The 20088-nt window shown below is 55.8% G+C and overlaps 1 protein-coding gene across 1 annotated transcript; it reads left to right on the top strand.

Annotated features, from left to right (window-relative positions):
- Positions 1-1495: 1495 nt before the first annotated feature.
- BPIFB3 (BPI fold containing family B member 3) lies at positions 1496-18342 on the top strand. The gene is made up of 15 exons (XM_027070306.2): positions 1496-1851; positions 2558-2714; positions 4232-4336; positions 4802-4942; positions 6440-6503; positions 8730-8790; positions 9455-9546; positions 9665-9844; positions 11483-11536; positions 13429-13599; positions 14487-14554; positions 15682-15724; positions 16494-16557; positions 17265-17341; positions 18042-18342. Exons 1-15 carry the CDS (start codon positions 1737-1739, stop codon positions 18069-18071), a joined length of 1422 nt encoding a protein of 473 aa, XP_026926107.2. The 5' UTR covers positions 1496-1736; the 3' UTR covers positions 18072-18342.
- The last annotated feature ends 1746 nt before the right edge of the window (positions 18343-20088 follow it).

Below are 20088 nucleotides of genomic sequence, written 5' to 3'. Positions count from 1 at the left end.
CCCACCCTGTCCCCAGCTCTGGGAGGAGGTGGCTGCCTCCACAGCCCCAGACCTTCACTCCCGCCCCTGGGCACTAACCCCAGCCCCCACCCGCTCCCCCTTCTCTCCCCTCAGAAGGAAGGCTTAGCCCAGGCCCTCAGGAAAAACCGCAATTTGCTTCTGACATGACACATTGACGGATTTCTGGCGGCTGTGCCCCTTTGTGTCCCCAGAGCTGATGTGGGCATATAAGGGCCGCCCCGCGGCCCAAGAGGGTGGAGGAGCCGGCAAGAGGCTGGGAGCCTCCACCCACCCCTCGTGGAGCTGCAGGTGTGGGTAAGGCAGCCTGCAGCAGCCCTAGCCTCATCCAGATCCCCAACCATTGACCCTGCGACCACCCGGCTATCCCATCTGAATAATGGGCACAGAACGAATTCACCATAGGAGGGCACTGGGGGCTGCCTGGAGGGTGACGGGAGAAAAAGCCCATTTGCAGACGGGAAAACTGGGGCTCAGATGGGGGCAAAGGCAGGGATGTCCTATGGACAGGGCTCTAAGGGTGTGCATTTTTCTCTAAGCCATGGAAACCAACTGGTTTCCCATTGTGGGACTGCTTCCCTCCACAAGGGACCCCAAGGTTACAGGGAGCCACTCTGGGATGAGTCTTGGAGACAGAAGACAGACACTGCTGAGATTGCCCCTGGTGTACATGACACCCATATGCATCTTTGCGCAGATGAGTAAAAGTGCCCTCTCTGGGCAGACACAGCCTGTGCCAGGGCAAATGGTGGGCTACTGAAGTGCAGCTGGGTTTCCATCCCCTCTTGCCCCCTCAGCAAACACCCATCCAGCACACATCATGCACGGAAGCCCTAGATACAGTCTCTGCCCTCGGGGAGCTTAAAGAGATGGCAAACAAGGACACGAACACATAATGTATGATAGCATAATAGCACCTTAAAATAAATACGCCAAGCGATGCTTAGTGGCAAACAGGCTTCTTTAGACAAGGTAAAGGAGGGAGGCCTCTCCAAGCTGGCAACATTTATTCAGAACCTGGGATGGGGAGTCAGTCATGCAAAGAACCAGGGGAAGAGCCTTCCTAACAGCAAGAACAGCATGTGCAAAGGCCCTGAGGTGGAAAGGGGCTTAGGTGTTTAAGACCGAGAAGGTCAAAAAGGCAGTCAGGGACCTAGTGGGGAATGGCAGGAAGCCTGGGTTGTATCCCAAGGGCAGTGGGAAGTGGGGTTTAAGCAGAGATTACATGAGGGGTTAGATGGATATGTGACCGCATTAGCAGTCACTCCATAAAGACAAGTGCCATGCTATGAAACTAGTAAGTTAGCCCTGCTCTCACCTCCCATCTCATTCCTTCCAACATGGAAGGATAGAGGCCAGGGAGGAGGAGAGAAATGGGGCCTGTTAATGGGGGGGGGGGTCCCCAGTCAGCCACACCTTCTGAAATGGTCTCATGAGCCAATGGGAAAGCAGGTCCAGGAAACAAAGCTCCCAATCCTGCTGTCCTGGAAAGGAAGGCCCCTCTGTCACTCTCCCTCCGAGGCCTGGCAGGTTCACGTTCACCAGGGACGCAAAGAGCTGACGTGAGCTGCTGTTTTCCTGGGAGTGAGGCTGGATGGAGCCGCGCTGGGCAGGCGGGAGGGCCCCAGGCTGGTGATGCGGCACGGGGGTCAGGTGAGGTCTTGGGCACGAGCAGTGCCTCAGAGTTCCTGCTTCTGCCCCTGACAGGTGTGCCATCGATGATGTTGGGCATGTGGTCCTTACTCCTCCTCTGGGGTCTGGCGACTCCGTGCCAGGGGCTACTTGAGACGGTGGGCACGCTGGCTCGGATTGACAAAGATGAACTTGGCAAAGGTGAGCCCAAGACGGGCAGTCTGTGAGGGGCCCAGCTGCAGTGTAGACATCCGCATGGTGATGCTAGAGTGGCTGCTTTAAGGAAGTGCTGGAAACAGGCTGTGATTTTCATCTGCTCGGAGAGCTCAGGGGTTAAAATTTGCTTGCAGGCCCCCTTGGGTGATCAGTTGACCTCCTCCAGAGAGGAGGACTGGGTGAGGCCTGTGAGGGCTGTGTCTGCCTCAGGGATGGGGCCGGGTGGGATGGAGGAGGCTGGCGGGCCCAGCGTCTCTGCCCCACGTTTCCAGGGTGGGGGGACTCAATGAGGCATTGCATGCTCTGGGGCCCAATGGCCCAGGGTGACTGTCTCGGGGGTAGAGTAGGGCAGTCGTGAACAGGAAACTCTTCAGGGAATCGGCCTGGCCTGCCCCAGCCCTCCCAAGGAGGCCTCTTCTGTCCTGCCTTTCTCTGCAGAGCCAGGCCAGGGGGGCCCAGGAAGAGCAAGGGTCACCTCCTCCATTTTGGTCAAGCCCTGGTGGCTATGTGCTCCCTCCTTTGCTTCTGCCCTTTCTTTTGGTGCTATGAGGTGGCCCAGAATCAAGGAACGCTAGTCATACTATTGGCCCCGAACCCAACTTGCTGTATGAGCTTGAGCAAGTCTCTGCCCTCCTCTGGACCCTACTTCCCCTTCTGTAAAATGAACTTCCCCCTTCAATCCTCCCTGCAGCCATCCAGAACTCGCTGGTTGGAGGGCCCATTCTGCAGAACGTGCTGGGCACAGTCACATCTGTGAACCAGGGCCTCCTGGGCTCTGGGGGACTGCTCGGAGGAGGCGGCCTGCTGAGCTATGGAGGGATTTTTGGCGTTGTGGAAGAGCTTTCTGGGTGAGTCTTCACTGTGGCCTCTCAACTGCCCACATGCTATGTGCCCTACAGGAAGGTTGGTCTTCTTTCTTTCTTTCTTTCTTTCTTTCTTTCTTTTGTTTTGCTTCAGGGAAGAGAGGAGAAGTTGTCTTCGATTTCTTGGCAGGCAGTGGGGGTGATGTGGGGAGCCCTGCATAGGGAGTCCCAGGGCCTGAGTCAGAAAATAATGAGTCTACTGTGTATCAGGAAACACAGGAATGACAGCATGTCCCTGCGGTTGAGGGTTCCAGTTCCGGGTTGACTTCAGTTATTCACTGTGTGACCTAGGGCAAGTTGCCTAGTCTCTCTGGGCTAATCTAGGTATCTGCACGGCTCCCTCTCACCTCCTTTGGGCGTTTGCTCCAAAAAGCCCTATGCCGACCAGCCCCTCCTTTTCCCCTCCCCTGCCTTCAAGTTCTCCAGAAGATGTATCACTCCCCTGCACCCCCTATCTTTACTGGTTTGTTTCTTGCCTCCCCTGCTAGGTTATAAACCCCAGGAGGGGTAGGGCTTTCGTCTGGCCTGTTCATTGCCATATCCCTAATATCATTAATATCATTAATATGTAATAGATATTCAAAAAATATTTTTGAATGAATGAATGAAATCACATAATAGCTAATATTTATAACTTAATCACCACTTAGCTGGGTTTTCTATGTAACCAGCACTGTGCTGAACACTGTAAATTAATTATCCCATGTAATCCAGAAGTAGGACTGTTATCAATGGCATTTAACAGGTGAGATTGAGGCCCCCGGCAGTGAGGGGCCCTGCCCAAGTTCACCCAGGTAGGGAGTGGTGGGTGGGGGTGCAGGTGGTTAATCACCAGCCCTACAGCCTGCCCCAGGTAGGTAGGAACCATTCCCTCGTTGGTGGTCAATCAGGGGAAGGTCAATCTGGATAGCCAGGAGGAGTTAGTTAGCCGAAGGCAGATGCAGAGTGGAAGGAAAGTCAAAGGAAAAGTGTTCTAGACAGAAGGAACAGCCTGGGCAGAGGCCCAGAAGACAGAGAAAACAATCAGCTGTCTTGAACACACAAGGAGCTGTGTTCAAGAAGCTACCTGAGTTGCACGTGCATAAGCCTGGAGATAGGAGTAGGGAGACAATGGTCCAGGTCAGAGACTGAACCAGGACTGAGGCCATGAGGATGGGGTGGGGAGATCACTTTAATACACTGAGCCTCTAATGAGGATGATATTACATTTATTGAACACATGCTGTACCAGCATCAGTACCCACATCGTGTTACTTGTCTTTGCAACATTTGAGGTGGGTGCTTGTATCGTCCCACCTTCCAGATGAAGAAACTGAGGCCCAGAGAGGTGAAGTCATTGGGCACACAGTTGGATTTATGAGTTACAGATGGGATCTGGGACACCTCCCCATCCAGAGGGTCTAGGCACCACCTGGTCTGAGATGGCCCAGGCACTAAGGGACTGACACTGGAGGGTGGCTGGGAGTGAGTGGCCCTCCCCCTGACTCCTGTCGCCGTCCCAGGCTGAAGATTGAGGAGCTCACACTGCCGAAGGTGTCGCTGAAGCTGCTGCCTGGGTTTGGGGTGCAGCTGAGCCTGCACACCAAGGTGGGCCTGCATGGCTCTGGGTGAGTGCGTCCCGGGGAACCTCTACCCCACTGCTCCCCAGCCCAGCCCACTGCTCCCCTGGGGACCCCCACTCTGTTGTCCTGTCACCCCCATCTCACTGACCCCCCCCCCATTTCCTCCCAGCCTACTTCCTCCCGAAGGGACACCCACCATATTGGATCTCCCCCCTCTCCCCCCCATTTCCCCTCCCGGAGACCTCCATCACACTGTTCTCCAGCAACTTCCATCTCACTTTCCTGGAGACCCCTGCCCCGTGGCTCAGGGCTCACTCGAGGAGGTGGGAGAAGAGGATGCAGGAACATGAAAATGGGGCAGGGGGTGGCAGGAAGGCGTGGGGACCAGCCAGCTCGCCGGTCCCTACTCGCTCCTCAGGGCCCTCGCAGCCCCCGGGGGGGCGTGGCCTGGGCGGGCGCTGTCGGGTGGGCCGGGCAGCCTGGCCACGCCCCCAGCAGCGGGTCTCGCAGGCCCCTGGGGGGCCTCCTGCAGCTGGCCGCGGAGGTGAACGTGTCGTCGCGGGTGGCTCTGGGCGTGAGCTCTCGGGGCACGCCCACGCTCGTCCTCAAGCGCTGCAGCACGCTCCTGGGCCACATCAGCCTGCTCTCGGGGTGAGTCCGCGGGCTCGAGCCCACAGAGGGCGGCTTCCACGCCTGCACGTGCGGGGGTGTGTGTGGGGGGCTCCTCGAGGGGCTCCTCTCCGGGGCGCACACTGGGGCATCTCCTGGGTCTCTGGCTGGGCGGGTCCTGATACCACCCCGCTTCCTGTCGGTCCGGCCAAGTTCAGCCGGCTTCGCGGACCCGCAGACCGAGGCCCAGCACGGACAGGGGGTACTGCCCAGCCCCTAGCTAGCATCACCCACTCCTGGGCGTCCCCCTTCTCCACCCCAGCCACCCTGGCCCGAGAGCCTGTCGTCCCCTCTCCCAGATAGAGCAGACCCCGGCCATCTCAGTTCCCCAACTCAGTACATCAGAGACCCAGCTCTGCCTGTGACTTGTGTGACCCCAGAGGAGCCTCCTCCTCTGGGCCCGTCTGTATAATGAAGACCTAAATTTGATGATCCAGAAGGCTCTGGCACTTTTACCTCCCTCTCTTTCCCCAACTGTTCGGGACACAGTGGCCCTCCCTACACCGGTGTTGAACCATCACTCCTATGAGACAACTGAGGCCCAAAGAGGGCAAGAGACTTGTCAAAGGTCTCACACAGATTGCAGCAAGGATGGACACGGGCTGGTCTCTGGACTCATCCAAGGCTTTTCCCCAGGGCTCTGCACCCACCCCACACCCCTGGGGCACCTACCCCTCCCCTGCCTCACACTTTGCGCCGCCCCATTAGTTTCTAGATTCCAGGCTGACTCCCACACTGCCAGCCCATCTTTGCTGGGTGGCTGTAGCCGCGAGGGGTAATCAGACAGCTCTGTGTTAGCTCCCATAAATAGGGGGAACCAGGAATGCCTATGTTTCCAGAAGGGCTTTCCAGAGTTTCTAGGTGGGGTCTTTGGGCTCCTTAAATTCCAGTGGCTCCCTCCTGCTCCTCTGAGCTGGAGGCAGCCTTGGAGGAAGTAGAGCCTGGATGGTGTTGGCGACCTGTGGTTGTGGTTCTGTGGTTGCCACCCCTGCTCTCCAGGCTCCCCTAGAATCCAAACAGACCTGAACATCTTCTTCTTATTCATTCAGTCATTCAATCATTCAACAAACGTTCATGAATTCACTCAACAGATATTTATTGAGCCCCCGCTCTAAGCCAGGCCCTGTTCTGGACCCAAATGTCATTTGTCTATAAATGTTAGAGGAGACGCAGGGAACAGACATTTACGGAACACAGACTGTATACCAGACATGAGTACATTCCCACTTAATCTCGGCAGCCAACAATTCTTTAAGGTGGGCATTGTACAGATGGGGAAACTGAAGTCATCCCCCTGCTTTCCATGGCAAGACAGAGCCAAGATTTAAACCCAGGTCTCCAAAGCCTGAGTCAACCCCCTCAGCCCCAGGAGGGGAGACAGGAGACATCCAGAGCCCCCAGTGCCCACTCTGCCTTGTCATCCCAGTTGGTGCTGTCCCTGTGTGGTGGCCACACCCTCACACTTCTCTCCCTACGCAGGCTGCTGCCCGCACCGCTCTTCGGGGTCGTGGAGCAGACCCTCTTCAAGGTGCTCCCGGGATTGGTGAGTGTGTGAGTCACGGGCCAGGCATGCCCCTCCCCATGACTGTGCCTCTCCTTCCTCGGCTTTGAGTAAATCTGGGCGCCAGGCAGGATTAGGCTGTTCCTCCCTTCCACGCCCACTGGGTAATCCCATCCTGGCCTGCCCACGAGTCCCCCAGGTGCCTCCGGCAAGTCTGCAGGTGACAGGACACAATCCATCCCCAGACTTCCGGATCCTGACTTTATAGCTCCAGATGACCTGAGTCCCCTGCTCCCAAATCCAAGCCCCTTTCTTCCTCCCTGCTCTGTCTTTGCCTCCTACATTATTGACTTAATAGTTTTCTTGATTTCTTTATTTTTTAAAGTTTATTTATTAATTTTGAGGGAGAGAAAGAGAGAGCAAGAGGGGGCAGAGAGAGAGGGAGAGAGAGAATCCCAAGCAGGCTCCACACCGTCAGCATAGAGCCCGGCACAGGGCTTGATCCCACAAACCCTGAGATCATGACCGGGGCCGAAATCAAGAGTTGGACAGTTAACCGACTGAGCCACCCAGGCGCCCCTATGGTTTTCTTTAAACTAACTTTGAATTAAATTACAGCAGAGCCCTGGGCTTGGCAAACATGTTCAGGAAACTGCATACACATATATTGATACATCAGAAGTTAAACGTGTTATAATTAAGCTGCTCTAGGATGCCTGCTCATGGCCTGCCCCAGCCGTCCTGGTTTCCTCCAGGGGACGTGAGCCACACCTGAGAAAAGCTGTTCTGTGCACAGCCCCCTTTCACTGAGGCCAGTGAGGGGATGGTCTTGCTGGGGTCATACAGCCAGCAAAGGGCGGCCAGACCTCCAGACCCACAGTTCTGGCAGGACCTCTCTTGCGAGTCCTTGTGAGGAATAGCTGTGGGAGCCTGTGGTTGGCAAAACTGGCCTGGGCTTGACAAAGCCAGTCGGGAACGAAGTGCAGGAGGAAGAGGGAAGGTCCCGGCGGCAAGGACCCTGACCCAGGCCCATTTCAGGCGGATTTCAACAAGCGGGAGTGGGTACGTTTAAATCACCGTCCCTAGGGACACCTGGGTGGCTCAGTGGGTTGAGCGTCCGACTTCGGCTCAGGTCATGATCTCGCCGTCTGTGAGTCTGAGCCCCCCGTCGGGCTCTGTGCTGACAGCTCGGAGCCTGGCGCCTGCTTCGGATTCTGTGCCTCCCTCTCTCTCTCTCTGCCCCAACCCACTCACCTTCTGTCTCTCAAAAATAAATAAACATTAAAAATAAATAAATCAATAAATCACCGCCCCTAACCTGGACAACTGACTGCAAAGCAGGATTTGTGTAGCTCTAAGAGGTTTTAAAAATAAGACTTAGTTACTAGCATTTAGTGATTGGAGGTTTCTCGTAGCAATCCAATTTCTGGCTTCTCTGGTGCAGCCAGCCACCCTAGCCGCACAGAGCCTCCTTCCTGTAGGTGACACACGCTGGCACCCAGGAAGGAGTTCCTCCTGCCTGGCCCGGGCCCTCTGGTCTCCTCCTCCTGTTTCTGTGACACGCCTGACCCCAGAAGCCCTGGAGTTGGGGGCCCTGAGTGTAATGAAAAGGCAGCCCTCTCTTGTCTCTCTGGGACCTTGGGCCGGTCACCTTTCTTCTCCTGTCCCAGCTGTAGAATGAAGGGGCTGGACTGGGTCACTCTGGGGTTCCTGCTCCAGTGGACTCAGATTCTATGACTTCCAGACCTGGGATTCTGGAAGCCACACTACTGTCTCTCCGTCCTCAGAGCCCAGCGAACACACAGTGGTGTTGTGTGTGCAGCAGATGCCCCAGGGCACAGGCCTGACTCTCTGGGGCTGCCCCCCCCCTCAGTGTCTGAATCCTAGGTTGCCCAGTGCCCCCCCGGATAGCGGGAGGGGCCCGAGACCTCAGAGGGGGCAGCTGCCTTTGCTCCACAGTGGAGGGCTCTGTCCCCACACCCCAGCTGGCCTCTGAATAGTGCCTCCCCCGCTCCTCCGGCATCCTTCGAGGTTTTCTGAGGGGGCCCATGGAACTGGCCCTCTGTACCACCCCTGCCCCCTCGGACACTTCAGGCTCCAGTCCCCCCCTTGCCTCCCGCCCGTGTGTCCCCCAATCTGTCTCACATTCTGACTTGCCTTGGTCCCCAGGACCACAGAGCAAATCTTCTAGAGAAAATGTAGCCTGTCCCCTGCACTGGGCTGGGGCCACTTCTATTTTCCTGTAACACGTGTCTCTTCCGGACACAGCTGTGCCCCATGGTGGACAGTGTGCTGGGCGTGGTGAATGAGCTCCTGGGGACTGCGCTGAGTAAGCTGGGGCCCAACCCCCTCCCCCTTGCCTCTTCTCCTACCCCTCCCTCCCATCACCCCAGTGGGTGGGGGCACCAAGGGAAACAGGAAGGGGCAGAATTCCGGGACCTTTCACTCCCTCCTCAGACTGATGGGGCCGCCACATGGAAGAGGTCTAATGGTGGGGTTCTGGGCCGAGGCCAGTTCAACAGGGCTTAGAGGCCCTGAGCCACCCAGGCCTCTCCCTGCCGGGGGCTGCAGGCCACTTGTCCACACTGATGGTGTGTTTGGCACCGTCCGGAGCACGAGGCAGTTATTATTATCTGGACAGACCAGATGACTGAGACCCAGAGCTTAATTTAAGTCAGGAACCCAAAGTCCCACAGCCGCAGTGGTCCCCAGTCTCCCTGAGCCTTATGGAGACAGGGATGCCTTTGAAAAATACCAAACGGCAGAACCAGGATAAGGAGAGAGAATTAGGGGCACCTCTGTCTCTACATGTGGCCTTGAGCTGGTGACTTCTCTGCCTGAGCCTCAGTTTCTTTATCTATAAAATGGGGACGACCATAGTGTTCAAGTGAATGCTTAGTGGAAGGCCAGGCACTCAGTAAATAGTAGTTGGGCCTATTGTTATTGGGGGCTGGGCTCACGGGATCTTTCTCCCTCCTCCCTTCCCCATGCAGGCCTGGTGCCCATTGGGGCTCTTGGGTCCGTGGAATTTACTCTGGCCACGCTGCCTCTTATCTCTAACCAGTACATAGAGTTGGATATCAACGTGAGTCCCCGCCAAGGCCCTGCCCACAGCCGGGGTGTGCTGGGGTGCTGGCAGAGGCTGGGTAGGGGATGCTGGCTCAGAGCGAGGTGGATAAGCCATTCTGTCTCCTCCCATACAGCCCATCGTGAAAAGCGTAGCCGGTGACATCATCGACTTCCCCAAGCCCCCGAAACCCATCAAGGTGCCCCCCAAGGATGACCACACATCTCAGGTGGTTGTGCCTCTGTACCTCTTCAACACTGTGTTTGGGCTTCTGCAGGCCAACGGTGCCCTCGACATAGACATCACCCCTGAGCTGGTAAGTGAGGCTCCCTGTCCCACTATGGCTTGGCAGTGCTAGTGATGAGCTAGTCCCATCATCACTGGTCAACCTTGACTAGCCCTCTTCTCTATAGTTGGAGAGGGCTGGACAATTTATGGCATGCATGTGCCCACTCTTGTCCTTGTGTCAGGCATCGCTAATCGATAATGGCCCTCTGCTTGGCTAAATCTGAATGGGACCTCTGAATCCTTCTCAACGTGGCACTCCAGGAAGTGACCTTCGATTGGTCAGAACTGGCATATGAAATGTAGCTAGTTTTCCATCCCTGTACCTTATGAGTTCTTCTGGAGTCAGAGCCCGATTTTATACTAAAGTGTGAGTAGCTCACATTTCCACTGCTTTCTTAAGAGCAGAGTTGAGTTGGAAAAAAGAAAACTAGGGCTGGACTATACCAAAGGTCACTCGGACATTTGTTCTAAAGCTTCTAGGACCTCTCTGCTTCCATTCTGGCCCTTTTCACACCCTCAAGGATTTCTGGAAGGCCTAATCCCCAGGAGCCCCACCCAGAGACATTTTTCTTGGTCTCACCCTTTCCGAAGGCAGTGAGTCTGAGCCACCTGGGGCCCTTGCCTGCAGCTCAGGCTGAAGGGAGCAAGGGTTGATCACTCACTTCCTGAAGGTGGGGGTCCAGAGAGCACTGTCAAGGCCTGTGGGAGGTGGGAATAGGGCCCTGAGCTGGGAGCCAGGTGTCTTCTAGCTGGGGGGAGGAGACTGGGAAGGCCAGGGAGAGACCGAGTGTGAAAATGTGTGTGTCCGAGCAGCTTGTGGGTGTGCGTGGGTGGCAGGAGAAAGGGACCATAGTGGTTATGTCCTGGTGCTGTCCTCCCCTGTGGGTGATAGCTGTGTGTTGGGTAAGTGTCTGGGAATCCTCTGGTCAGGAGAGAACGTGTGTGTATATTTATCCTGTGTGAACAGGCATGTTCTGAGAAGTAGGCACGTGTAGTTCAGGGACCTCAACCATCAGGGCTGGGGGCGCTGGGCCATTATCAGTGAAAGCCTGCCTGATGGGACTGTAGTGAATGAGGGAGCCTGTGTCTACCTGCCACTCTGCTTCCCCAAGGGGATGGGGTACAGGTCCAGTGTGACCAGGTTTTCCAAATTTTTAGCCAGAGCCTGGCAAATTTATATGAAATTTCTTGATTTGTTAACACTGGAAGCAAACTCATCATTTTTGAAAATACTATTTGGATAAAGGGCAGAAATGTCTGGGACCAGATCCCTGGACCTTCAGATTGTGAGCTCTGGCAGAGGAGTTTAAAAATTCTGGAGTTAGCCTGCCCAGGTCAAATCCTGCAGTACGACTCACCAGCTTATGACCTTGGGCAGGAGCATCAGGCTTCCCGTCTGTAAAATGGGAGTAATCATAGCACCTACCTCTCTGAGTTAATGTCATAGATGCGGAAATGAGCAAAGGCACACAAAACCCTTAGCATATGCCTGGCGAGTAGTAAACACTCATTGTTGGCCAATAAGAGGAACATGAGTGTGTGTAGGGTTGTGTGTGCGTAACTGGCAGGGGTGGGGTGGGGTGTGGGCAAAACAGCTTTGTGTGTGCTCAAGAATTCCTGTCTTGTCTCTGTATTCATCCTACACCCCATTTGGTCTTGGGTCCAGGTTCCCAGCAACGTGCCATTGACAACGACAGACCTGGCAGCTTTGGTCCCCGAGGTGAGTGACCCTCTCATGGGCTTTGATCCTTGTAGCTCTTTCCCGATGAGCCTGAGTGAACTCCAGAATCTTTCCCAATACAGCTCTCCAGACAGCTGCAATTGAATGTTGAGTCCAAATCCCCACTCAAGTTTGAATCCCTTACACTTAAACTTTCCTGACAGCAGATTTTTGCTTGGAGAGGAAAGGATCAGAGTTTAACTGCCCAGAAGTCAGCTGGGTATTTGTCCTCTCCATGACAGAGGACAGGAGATTCTTCCCCTCTTTCCACCTGCCCAGCTTCATCCTGGTCTCGGTCTTCTCTGCCCCCAGGGAGAAGACTCTGGGTGCTGGGCTGGAGGAGGGAAGGAAAAGGAGAGGACTCGGCAGGGGGGTTTGACTAGTGCACATCAATCAGTGTGTGGCTTCAGGGCCTGGCTTCAGCTTTCCTGACTGTTCCACTAGGGCTGGACCAGCCACTTGCTAGCCGTGGGCATCTGAACTCATACTGAAGTTGAAATGACTCCTGCAAGGTCCTTATGTAATAGCAGATTCTGATAGAGGTGGGGGTGAGGCCCAGAAGGTTTCCACTGGGGAAGATCGAGGGGGCAGCTGAGTTTGGAGACACAGAGGACAAATTGAACTCTTGGTGGTGGTGATTCAGATCAGCCTTGGTGGATGTCGTAGAAGCCTCTGCTTCTTGGAGTCCTTGGCTAAAGGGCACAGGAGTCTTAGGCAAAGGAAGAGATGGGGCTAGACATTCAGAAGAACCTCCTGAGAGCAGGAGTTGTAAGATGGAGAAGACTTGGGGAGGCAGAAGTGGCAGGAATGGGGACCCATGCCTGCCGCAAGCCGGGCCACGTCCCTCCAGCTCAGGGAGGCTGGGCCTGTCTCGGGAGGTTGTAGCCTTTGTTCTCACAGCGTCAGAGCCCCATGGCCCCCGCTCTCAATCTGGTTCCGTGGCTTCAGAACCTGTGGACACATAAGGATGGGATCTGGTGACTCCCTGTCCTTATGACCCTGCAACTCTGGGAGTCTGGGCTTGGATTGGTCCCCAGATCCCAGTATTCAAGTGATTCTAAGCTCGATTCTGTGATTCCGTGGTTCCCAGCACTTCTATCATTCTATGACGTCATGATTATGAAACTTGGACTCTCTTGAGTGTGTGATTCATACAGTCAGTCAACTACCATTCACTGAGAACCTACTAAGTCCCAGGCCCCGTGCTAGGTACTGGGCACACAGACGGAGCAAAAGACAAAAAGCAGACAAAAGGCCTCTGCTTCAGGAGCTGCCGTCCTGGTGGGGGTGACAGACAAATGAATAAGTAGAATATACATAGCATCAGAAGGTGGAAGCGAATGGGGCAGTGAAGGCAGATTAGGAAGGTGGGGATAGTGCTTTTAAACAGGGTGCTCTTCAAAGGCCTCACCGAGGTGACATTTGACCAGTAGGCTGAAGGAGCTGAGGGAGGGAAGCACTCAAGTACCTGGGGGAGACATTTCCAGCAGAGGAAACAGCAAGTGCAAAGGCCCTGAGGTAGGAGTATACCTAGCAGGTTGGAGGGACAGCAGAGTGGCCAGTGAGTCTGGAGAGGAGAACGAGGGGCCAGTGGTTGGAGGTAAGATGGAGAGGAGGGCAGAGGACGGGTCATGTAGAGCCTGTGGCTCTTGCAGGGGATTTTGACTGCGAGGTGGGAGTCTGATTCAGCTGTCCCATGGGTTGATGTCTCCCCACTTGAATGTTAGCCTCAGAGGGCCGGGAGCAAGACAGTCTGGTTCAGGCTATAACCTTAGCACCCAGCATGGTGCCCAGGGCCCATTAGGTGCTCAGTGAGTGTTTGTTGACTGATTCTATTATCGGGGCATTGAAGCTGCCCTCGTGCCCCCTGCCCGGCCCCTGCCTCTCTCCAGGCCCTGGGAAAGTTGCCCCCGGGCCAGCAGCTCCTGCTCTTGATACGGGTGAAAGAGGCAGCCTCGGTCACTCTCCAGAACAAGAAGGCCACAGTGTCTATCCCAGCTAACATCCGTGTGCTGTCCTACCGCCCTAAAGGGACCCCTGAAGCCCTCTTCGAGCTGAATGCGGTGAGTGCCCGAGGGGGCCTGGCACCGGGGTTCTGAGCAGGGCTGCCCTCTCCGGGATGCTGGGGGGCCTTCCCCCTGATTTCAGAGTGGGACGCCCTGCGTGGCGCAGCACAGGAAGTGCCCCCTGCCATTGTCATCGTCTGGACCAAGCCCCAGCGCCCGCTTAGACTCCTGCCTGCTCCCGTCACACATCTGTCCTGGCCCGAGTCCCGTCCGCTCTGCTTTCCTCGGATCTCAGGAGAGACTCCCCATGTCCTCAGCCTCTGTGTGCTCAGACGTCTCTCGGGTGACCCTTGGGTGACCCTCGGGCTTCCTCCCGGCCCTCCACCTCTGCTAGTTTTCCCCAAGGCACCTCAGGGCAGAGGCGGGTCCCTCCCCTGCTCACTCCCTGCCCTGCCCCCCCCAGGACCAAGCACCTTCGCCTGGCACTCAGTGCCCTCCTGCCTCATCCTCTGCCTTTCCTTCTCCCGAAGCCACAGTTACTCAGGGCCGCCAGGTGCCAGCTCCCCACCTTTGTCGGGCAGGGTCCACCACCTGCAGTGCCGTCCCCTCCCCCCACACTTGGCTTCATCTTTCAAGATTCAGTTCAGGCGTCACCTCGCTGGGGACACCTTTCCTCGCTGTAGGCTGGATTGAGGGTCTCTCCAGGCTCCTGGAGGCCCCGAGCTTCCTCTCGTACAACGTCAGTCACTCTCAGTCCTCCGGTTTTTGAACACCAGAACCTTCAAGCTACCTCCTCAGAGCCCAGCACAGACCCTAACACACAAGAGGGCCGTAGCAAGGATTTGTGGAGGGAACGGGTGGGTCCCTTGTTGGCCCAAGGGGACCTGCCCTCAAGCTCCTCCTGCTGAATTCATGGGTAACCTCCACCTGCTTTCCCCATGCAGGTTTTGACTTTAAATGCCCAGCTGGCCCCCTCGGCTACCAAGCTGCACCTCTCGCTGTCCCTGGAACGGTAACATTGGGTCCTGGGCCTTGTCTTCACTGAGCATCAACTAAGTTACCAGCATCTTCCTTGCCTCCAGGACCTGCCAGGGAGTGGTCGGTGTTAGTCCATTTTACAGATGAGACAATAGGGGCTCAGGGAAGCAGGATCCGGAGCAGGCTTCTTCCATCGCACCTGCTCCAAATCTGACCCTGGGAGATGCACCTGCTGCCAGGACACGGAGTCTGAACTTCCGAGTGATCAGCCGCAGAGGCTAGCCACAGAGATGGCTGTGCCGTGCTTTGTTATTCATGCAGGCTGCGTACTTCTCTCAAGGGCCCACCCCCGTGGTAACTAGGCCCCATGGTAATCACAAGAGCAGAGACGGTGATGTTGATGGCAGTCCTTCCCGACACAGCCCAACACTTTATAGTCAGCAAAGCCCAGGCTCACACAGTGGGTTGTCCCAGAAGCAGGTCTGCGGTCTGGGCCTCCGCTCTCCAGGCCCAGTGCTGTCACGTTGGCCTGAGGCCTGGGGACCTGCCTGTCCCTCCCCTGGGTGCGGGGGATTTCCCAGGGGCCTCTGGGATCTGCCTGTCCTGAACCGTAGACCCCCAGTGCTCACCTGACCCCACGTTAGTGTCCCCTGCACCCCCCTGCAAGGCTCCATTACCACCATTTCTAACCTTGCCCGCTGCCTGGGTTTGCCTCCCCTTCCTGGTGGCAGTTCATGCCTCAGGCTTCAGGAAATAGAGGCGCGCATCCGGGCCCTGGCCCTGCATTTGGGTCAGCTGGGATCCGTCGGTGTTGCTGTCTTTAGTGCTCGCGTGCTGGATGCGGGGAACCCTGTGCCCAGAGCTTGGTCTGTGGGAGGGCCACTGCTTAGAGAGGTTCAGCCACTGGCCCGGGGCCAGCTGGGAGTGACACCAAGGCTCCAGGGCCAGAGCATCAGAGGGGGCAGTCATGATATCTCAGAAGGAAGTTAGATCCCTTCAGGCCCATTTTACAGGTGAGAAAGCTGAGTCTCTGAGTCGAGGCCGGATAGAGGCAGAGTTGGAGCTGTCACCCTGTTTCCTGATCCTGGAGAGCTAGGAGTAGCACACACTGGGGGTGTGGTGGGCGGCGGGCCCCCCCAACATCTCTCTTCTCTCCGCCAGGCTTCGTGTCAAGCTGGCCTCCTCCTTTGCCCACGCCTTTGATGTAAGTTCCTGGGAGAGTGAGCAGCTTGCCAGTGGTGAGGGTCTGCAAGCGGGGGGTGGAAAGGGGTAGGATGAGTCACGGTCGTACGACTGAGCTGGCCTCAGTCTGGGCTCTGCCCCAGCAAGCCAGAGTGGCCAAACGTCAGAGCAGGTGTGCATGTGCGTGTATGTGTGTGTGAAAGAGTCGTCTTAGGAAGGTGAACCTCATTGTCTTGCAAAGTCTTGGAAGCTCACAAATCGTTAACATCCAGAATCTCACAAGGGTTCAAAATTCTGGAACTTTGCACAATAATGTTCCGGAACTCAGAAAGTTCTAGCACTTCAGAGCCCCAGAGAGCCCTTAGTGTCTTGCTTCTCAGAGTTCTGAGGTCCTGGAGTCTCTCAATGGTCTCAGGTTCTAGAACATTCTAAGGGTCCCTAAATGAATAAGAATCTAAGAGCAGACCGCTCAAAGTTCTACTGGAGCTGGACATGGGAGCTGGGCATGTTTTCTGCTCTCTTTCGCAGGCACTGCCCCTTCCAGGCCCCACAGACCCTTCCTCTAGGAAGGCAACTTTTCCAAGCTCATGGGGCCTGCGTGAAGCCATCCTAAATCAGAGTCCCCTTTGGGGTCATTGGCAGCCACCCCAGTGGGCCCTGTGCCCACCAGGAACTGTGTCCTCAGGCTTTGGGGAGGCTCAGAAGCTGGACCTCTGGATTCCCTCCCTGGGGAGGGGTGTGCTGCTCCCTGTGAAGCCACACCTCCCAGCCGTCCCTGTGTTCTGTTGCAGGCATCCCATTTAGAAGAATGGCTCAGTGATGTGGTCCGGGTGGCCTACGTGCCGAAGCTCAATGGTATGGGAGGACTTTGCTATCTTCTTGGAAACCTGGAGTGTCTGAACTCAGGATTGTTCATTGCTCTGATAGAGACACTGAGGCTGGAGGGGGGTTGATCCCATTTCCAAGATGCAGAAACGGAGGCACCAATGTTCCATTTCAAACCACATCAATTAGTACCCCCATCACACCAGACCCCGGGCCCTGAGAGCTATCTGACCAGTGTCCTGTCCTCAAGCTCACAATCCAGAGGGAAATAGTCATATAAACGAATGACTAGAATATGGGCTTTTGCGTGGCTCAGTTGGTGAAGGGTCCGACTTCGGCTCGTGTCATGATCTCACCGTCCGTGAGTTTGAGCCCCACGTTGGGCTCTGTGCTGACAGCTCAGAGCCTGGAGGCTGCTTCAGATTCTGTGTCTCCCCCTGTCTGCCCCTCCCCTGCTCCCACTCTGTCTCTCTCTCTCAAAAATAAATAAACATTTAAAGAATTAAAAAAAAAAAAAAAGAATATAGATGACTCAGAGTGTGCAGGGGGCTGACAGAACCTGAGGGGAGACTCTGATGATATAGATACAGAAAAGGAGCGCTTTTGTTTGGGTTTAGTAGGATGGGTATGAGTCCGCCAACAAGGGAAACTGAGTCCCCAAGAACAGAAATGGCTGGCCTAAGGAAACTGGTCCCAGCCCCCACGTACCTTTGCTTTTAACCATTTCCTTTTCGCAGTGGACCTGGATGTTGGAATTCCCCTGCCTAAGGTTCTCAATGTCAATTTTGCCACTGCAGCCCTGGAGATCATAGAGGTGAGCCTCCCGTGCAGGTGTGGCCTCGCCGGGCCTTCATCTTGTCTCTGGAGAGCCTCACTTAAAACTCCTGACACTGTCCGTCGGTCACAGAGTCCTTTCCTGTTGAATTCAGACACGTGTCTGACCTATAGAATGGACTCTCAGATTCGCTCCCAGAACCACAGCTCTGCTGGCCCAGGGGTGGCAAATACATGTCCTGTCTCTCCTTGACCCTGTGCCTGTGGCAGGCACGGCTGGTAGGTCATGACAGTTTTTTTTTTTTTCTTGCTCGATAGCAACATGGCCTCACAATCCTTTTCAGTGTTGAGTCTTGGAATGGCTGTGGGAGGTGGGCAGAGCCAGGAGTTATGGATCCATTTCTCAGATGAGGATCAGGGATAAAGGAGGCCAAATTTCTGGCCCAAGGCCACACAGGAAATTAGCAGGAGAAATGGCCCGTGAACTTGGGTCTCTTGACTTAAGTTCGAAAGTCAGTGACCTCTCCCGCACTGGATGTCATTCATTCATTCATTCGTTCGCTCATTCATCCCATTCCTGAGTGCCTGCTGTGCTCCAGGTTCAGTGCTAACTCCAGGGCGCGGGGCCAAGGGGAGAATTAGGAGGACGACACAGAGGTGGCTGCAGGGATGGAGGGCATCGCAGGGGTCTTGGGCACAAGGACCCAGATGATGTAATTGAGAACCATCGCTCCTTGCAGAACGCTGTTGTGCTGACCGTGGCATCCTGAAGCTGAGAGACGGCCACCTTCCCTCCCCATTCACTGCCAGAGCCTGTACACCTGCCCACTCTGCCTCAGTTTCCCTCCCAGCCTCTAGCCTGCGTCGGTGACAGTATTAGTGTCCCTTACCCACCCAGGACCACCCAGGTGCTCTGGCCCTGCAGCTCTGCCCCCCCGCCTGGGGTGGGGACTATAGGGCTGGCCACAGGACTCTGCTTCGAAGAGAGCTCTGGCCTCAGGGGAGAGTTGTGAGCTTTCAATAAACCACTCCTCTATCTCAGTATCTTCCGGCTGGTTTGTTCCCCAGTCACACAGGGGCTGCCTTGGCCTCTGTTTCTGGACCCTCTCCAGCTCCAGTCCAGGGCTCCTGGGAAGTGAGGGACTTGGGGCCTGGTCTTTGTAGCTTTGCATCCCAGACTTACCCGGTTGGCCTGGGAAGCCTCTGTGTCTTGTCCTGCCTTCCTTCACCTCTGCCTCGAGCTCCTCCTGTCCCCTCCCCTGTCCTCTACTCCCCTCCCCCCTGTCTGTTTTTCAGGACCTGTGTCTTTCACCCTGTCTCTCTGAGCTGTCTTGATTCTGCGTCTGTCTGTCTCTGTGTCTCTGAGACAGAATGGGACTTCTCTCTGAGCCAAAGGGTGAATAGGAGTCCTCTAGGGAGAAAAGGAGCCAGCATTCCAGGAAGCAAGGGTGACCTGGTCCTGCCCTGGAGGGATCCCTACTGTCTGCACATTGGTGGTGGACTTACCTGGGGACAGAACAAAGCTACACTAAATGCTCATAGTGCGGATGGGGAAACTGTTGGCAGACCCCAGACCATACAGCGGCAGAGTTGGGGTGGGAAACTGGGGGTCCCGCCTCGGTCCTGGCTCCTCCCCATTGCTCAGGATGGGCCTTCTGGGTCCTGGGGAATGGCCTCAAGTTGGCATTTATGGGTGGGCTCAAGGTGCCAATAAAGTTTTGGGAAGTGACTCAGGATCTGGGGAGGCAGAAGAGTTAGAGCCCATCTCAAAGTTTGTCCACCATAGGAAAGACCCCGTGACTACCCATCAACCCTCCCACCTTCCCACCCTCCTTCCCTCCCTCCCTTCTGCCCCCCTTCATCCACTCACCCTACAGTTATGGGAACCTATCGGCATGTATGCCAAGCCCGGTGCGAAGTGGTATGCTGGGATTTATCTTGACTCTTTTCCCACTTCCATTGTCCCCCGACTCCTGTCCAGAGCAGGGCAATGGTTAACTGAGTGGCCTGGGTTAGCTGTCCGAGTTCAAATCCCATCCTACCTGCTGATCAGCCACGTGACTTTGGGCACGTCATTCAGTCTCTCTGACTCTCGGTTCTTCATCAGTAACTTGGGGATAATAGTAATAAGGTTTTGAGGGTTACCCAGCACTTAGCATGGTGAGCTCATGCACCGCTCTGCCCTCTCACCATGGCTTCATCTACTCCCTCCTCTCCGCCTGCACCCCGCACACCGTCCTCGTCAATCTGTCCCTCCCTCCTCTCTCCCGTCCCATCCTCCACCAGCCCCCCCTTGTCCTCATCTGACCATCTCATCACCGCTGACAGCCCTTCGTTGTCTGGATTCTCACTGCCAGCAGGAAATCATCCAAAATCCCAGGGTGGCATTTGAGACCGCCCGTGACCTGGCCTCCGCCGACTCCTCTGGGAGCACGGAGAAGGAGCGGAGTCGTCTCTGTGTCTCAGGCTCCTCATCTGTGAAATGGGAACACTCTCGGAGTCACTCAGAGGTCATCTGAGGATTAAACGAGAAAATGTGAAGCACAGAGAAGAGCGCCTGGCCTGTGGTAAATGCACGTGATGTGGAGCCAGGCCCTTGGATGGCATTTCCGTCTTCCTGAGCACCAGACACTCCCCCCAAGTGTGCCTGGCAAACTTGCTGTCCCTCAACACGCAGGGCACCTCAGCCCCCAGCCTCTCCGTGCCACAGGCAGGGTCCATTATTGTACCCACCACATTGGATTGTCACCCCTTGGTCCCATTGTCCCGCTCGACCAAGAGGGCCGC

The sequence above is a fragment of the Acinonyx jubatus genome, chromosome A3 (genome assembly GCF_027475565.1).
Source record: "Acinonyx jubatus isolate Ajub_Pintada_27869175 chromosome A3, VMU_Ajub_asm_v1.0, whole genome shotgun sequence".
Lineage (NCBI taxonomy): Eukaryota > Metazoa > Chordata > Mammalia > Carnivora > Felidae > Acinonyx > Acinonyx jubatus.
The sequence above is the reverse complement of the archived record's forward strand: the minus strand, read 5'-3'. Positions and strand labels throughout refer to the sequence as shown.

Excerpts from the sequence above, each read along its gene's own strand:
- BPIFB3 (XM_027070306.2), top strand. The coding sequence starts at position 1,737 with ATGATGTTGGGCATGTGGTCCTTACTCCTCCTCTGGGGTCTGGCGACT. Across the intron at positions 11,537-13,428 it reads TGGCAGCTTTGGTCCCCGAG|GCCCTGGGAAAGTTGCCCCC; the intron begins GTGAGTGACCCT and ends GCCTCTCTCCAG. Across the intron at positions 16,558-17,264 it reads CTACGTGCCGAAGCTCAATG|TGGACCTGGATGTTGGAATT; the intron begins GTATGGGAGGAC and ends TCCTTTTCGCAG.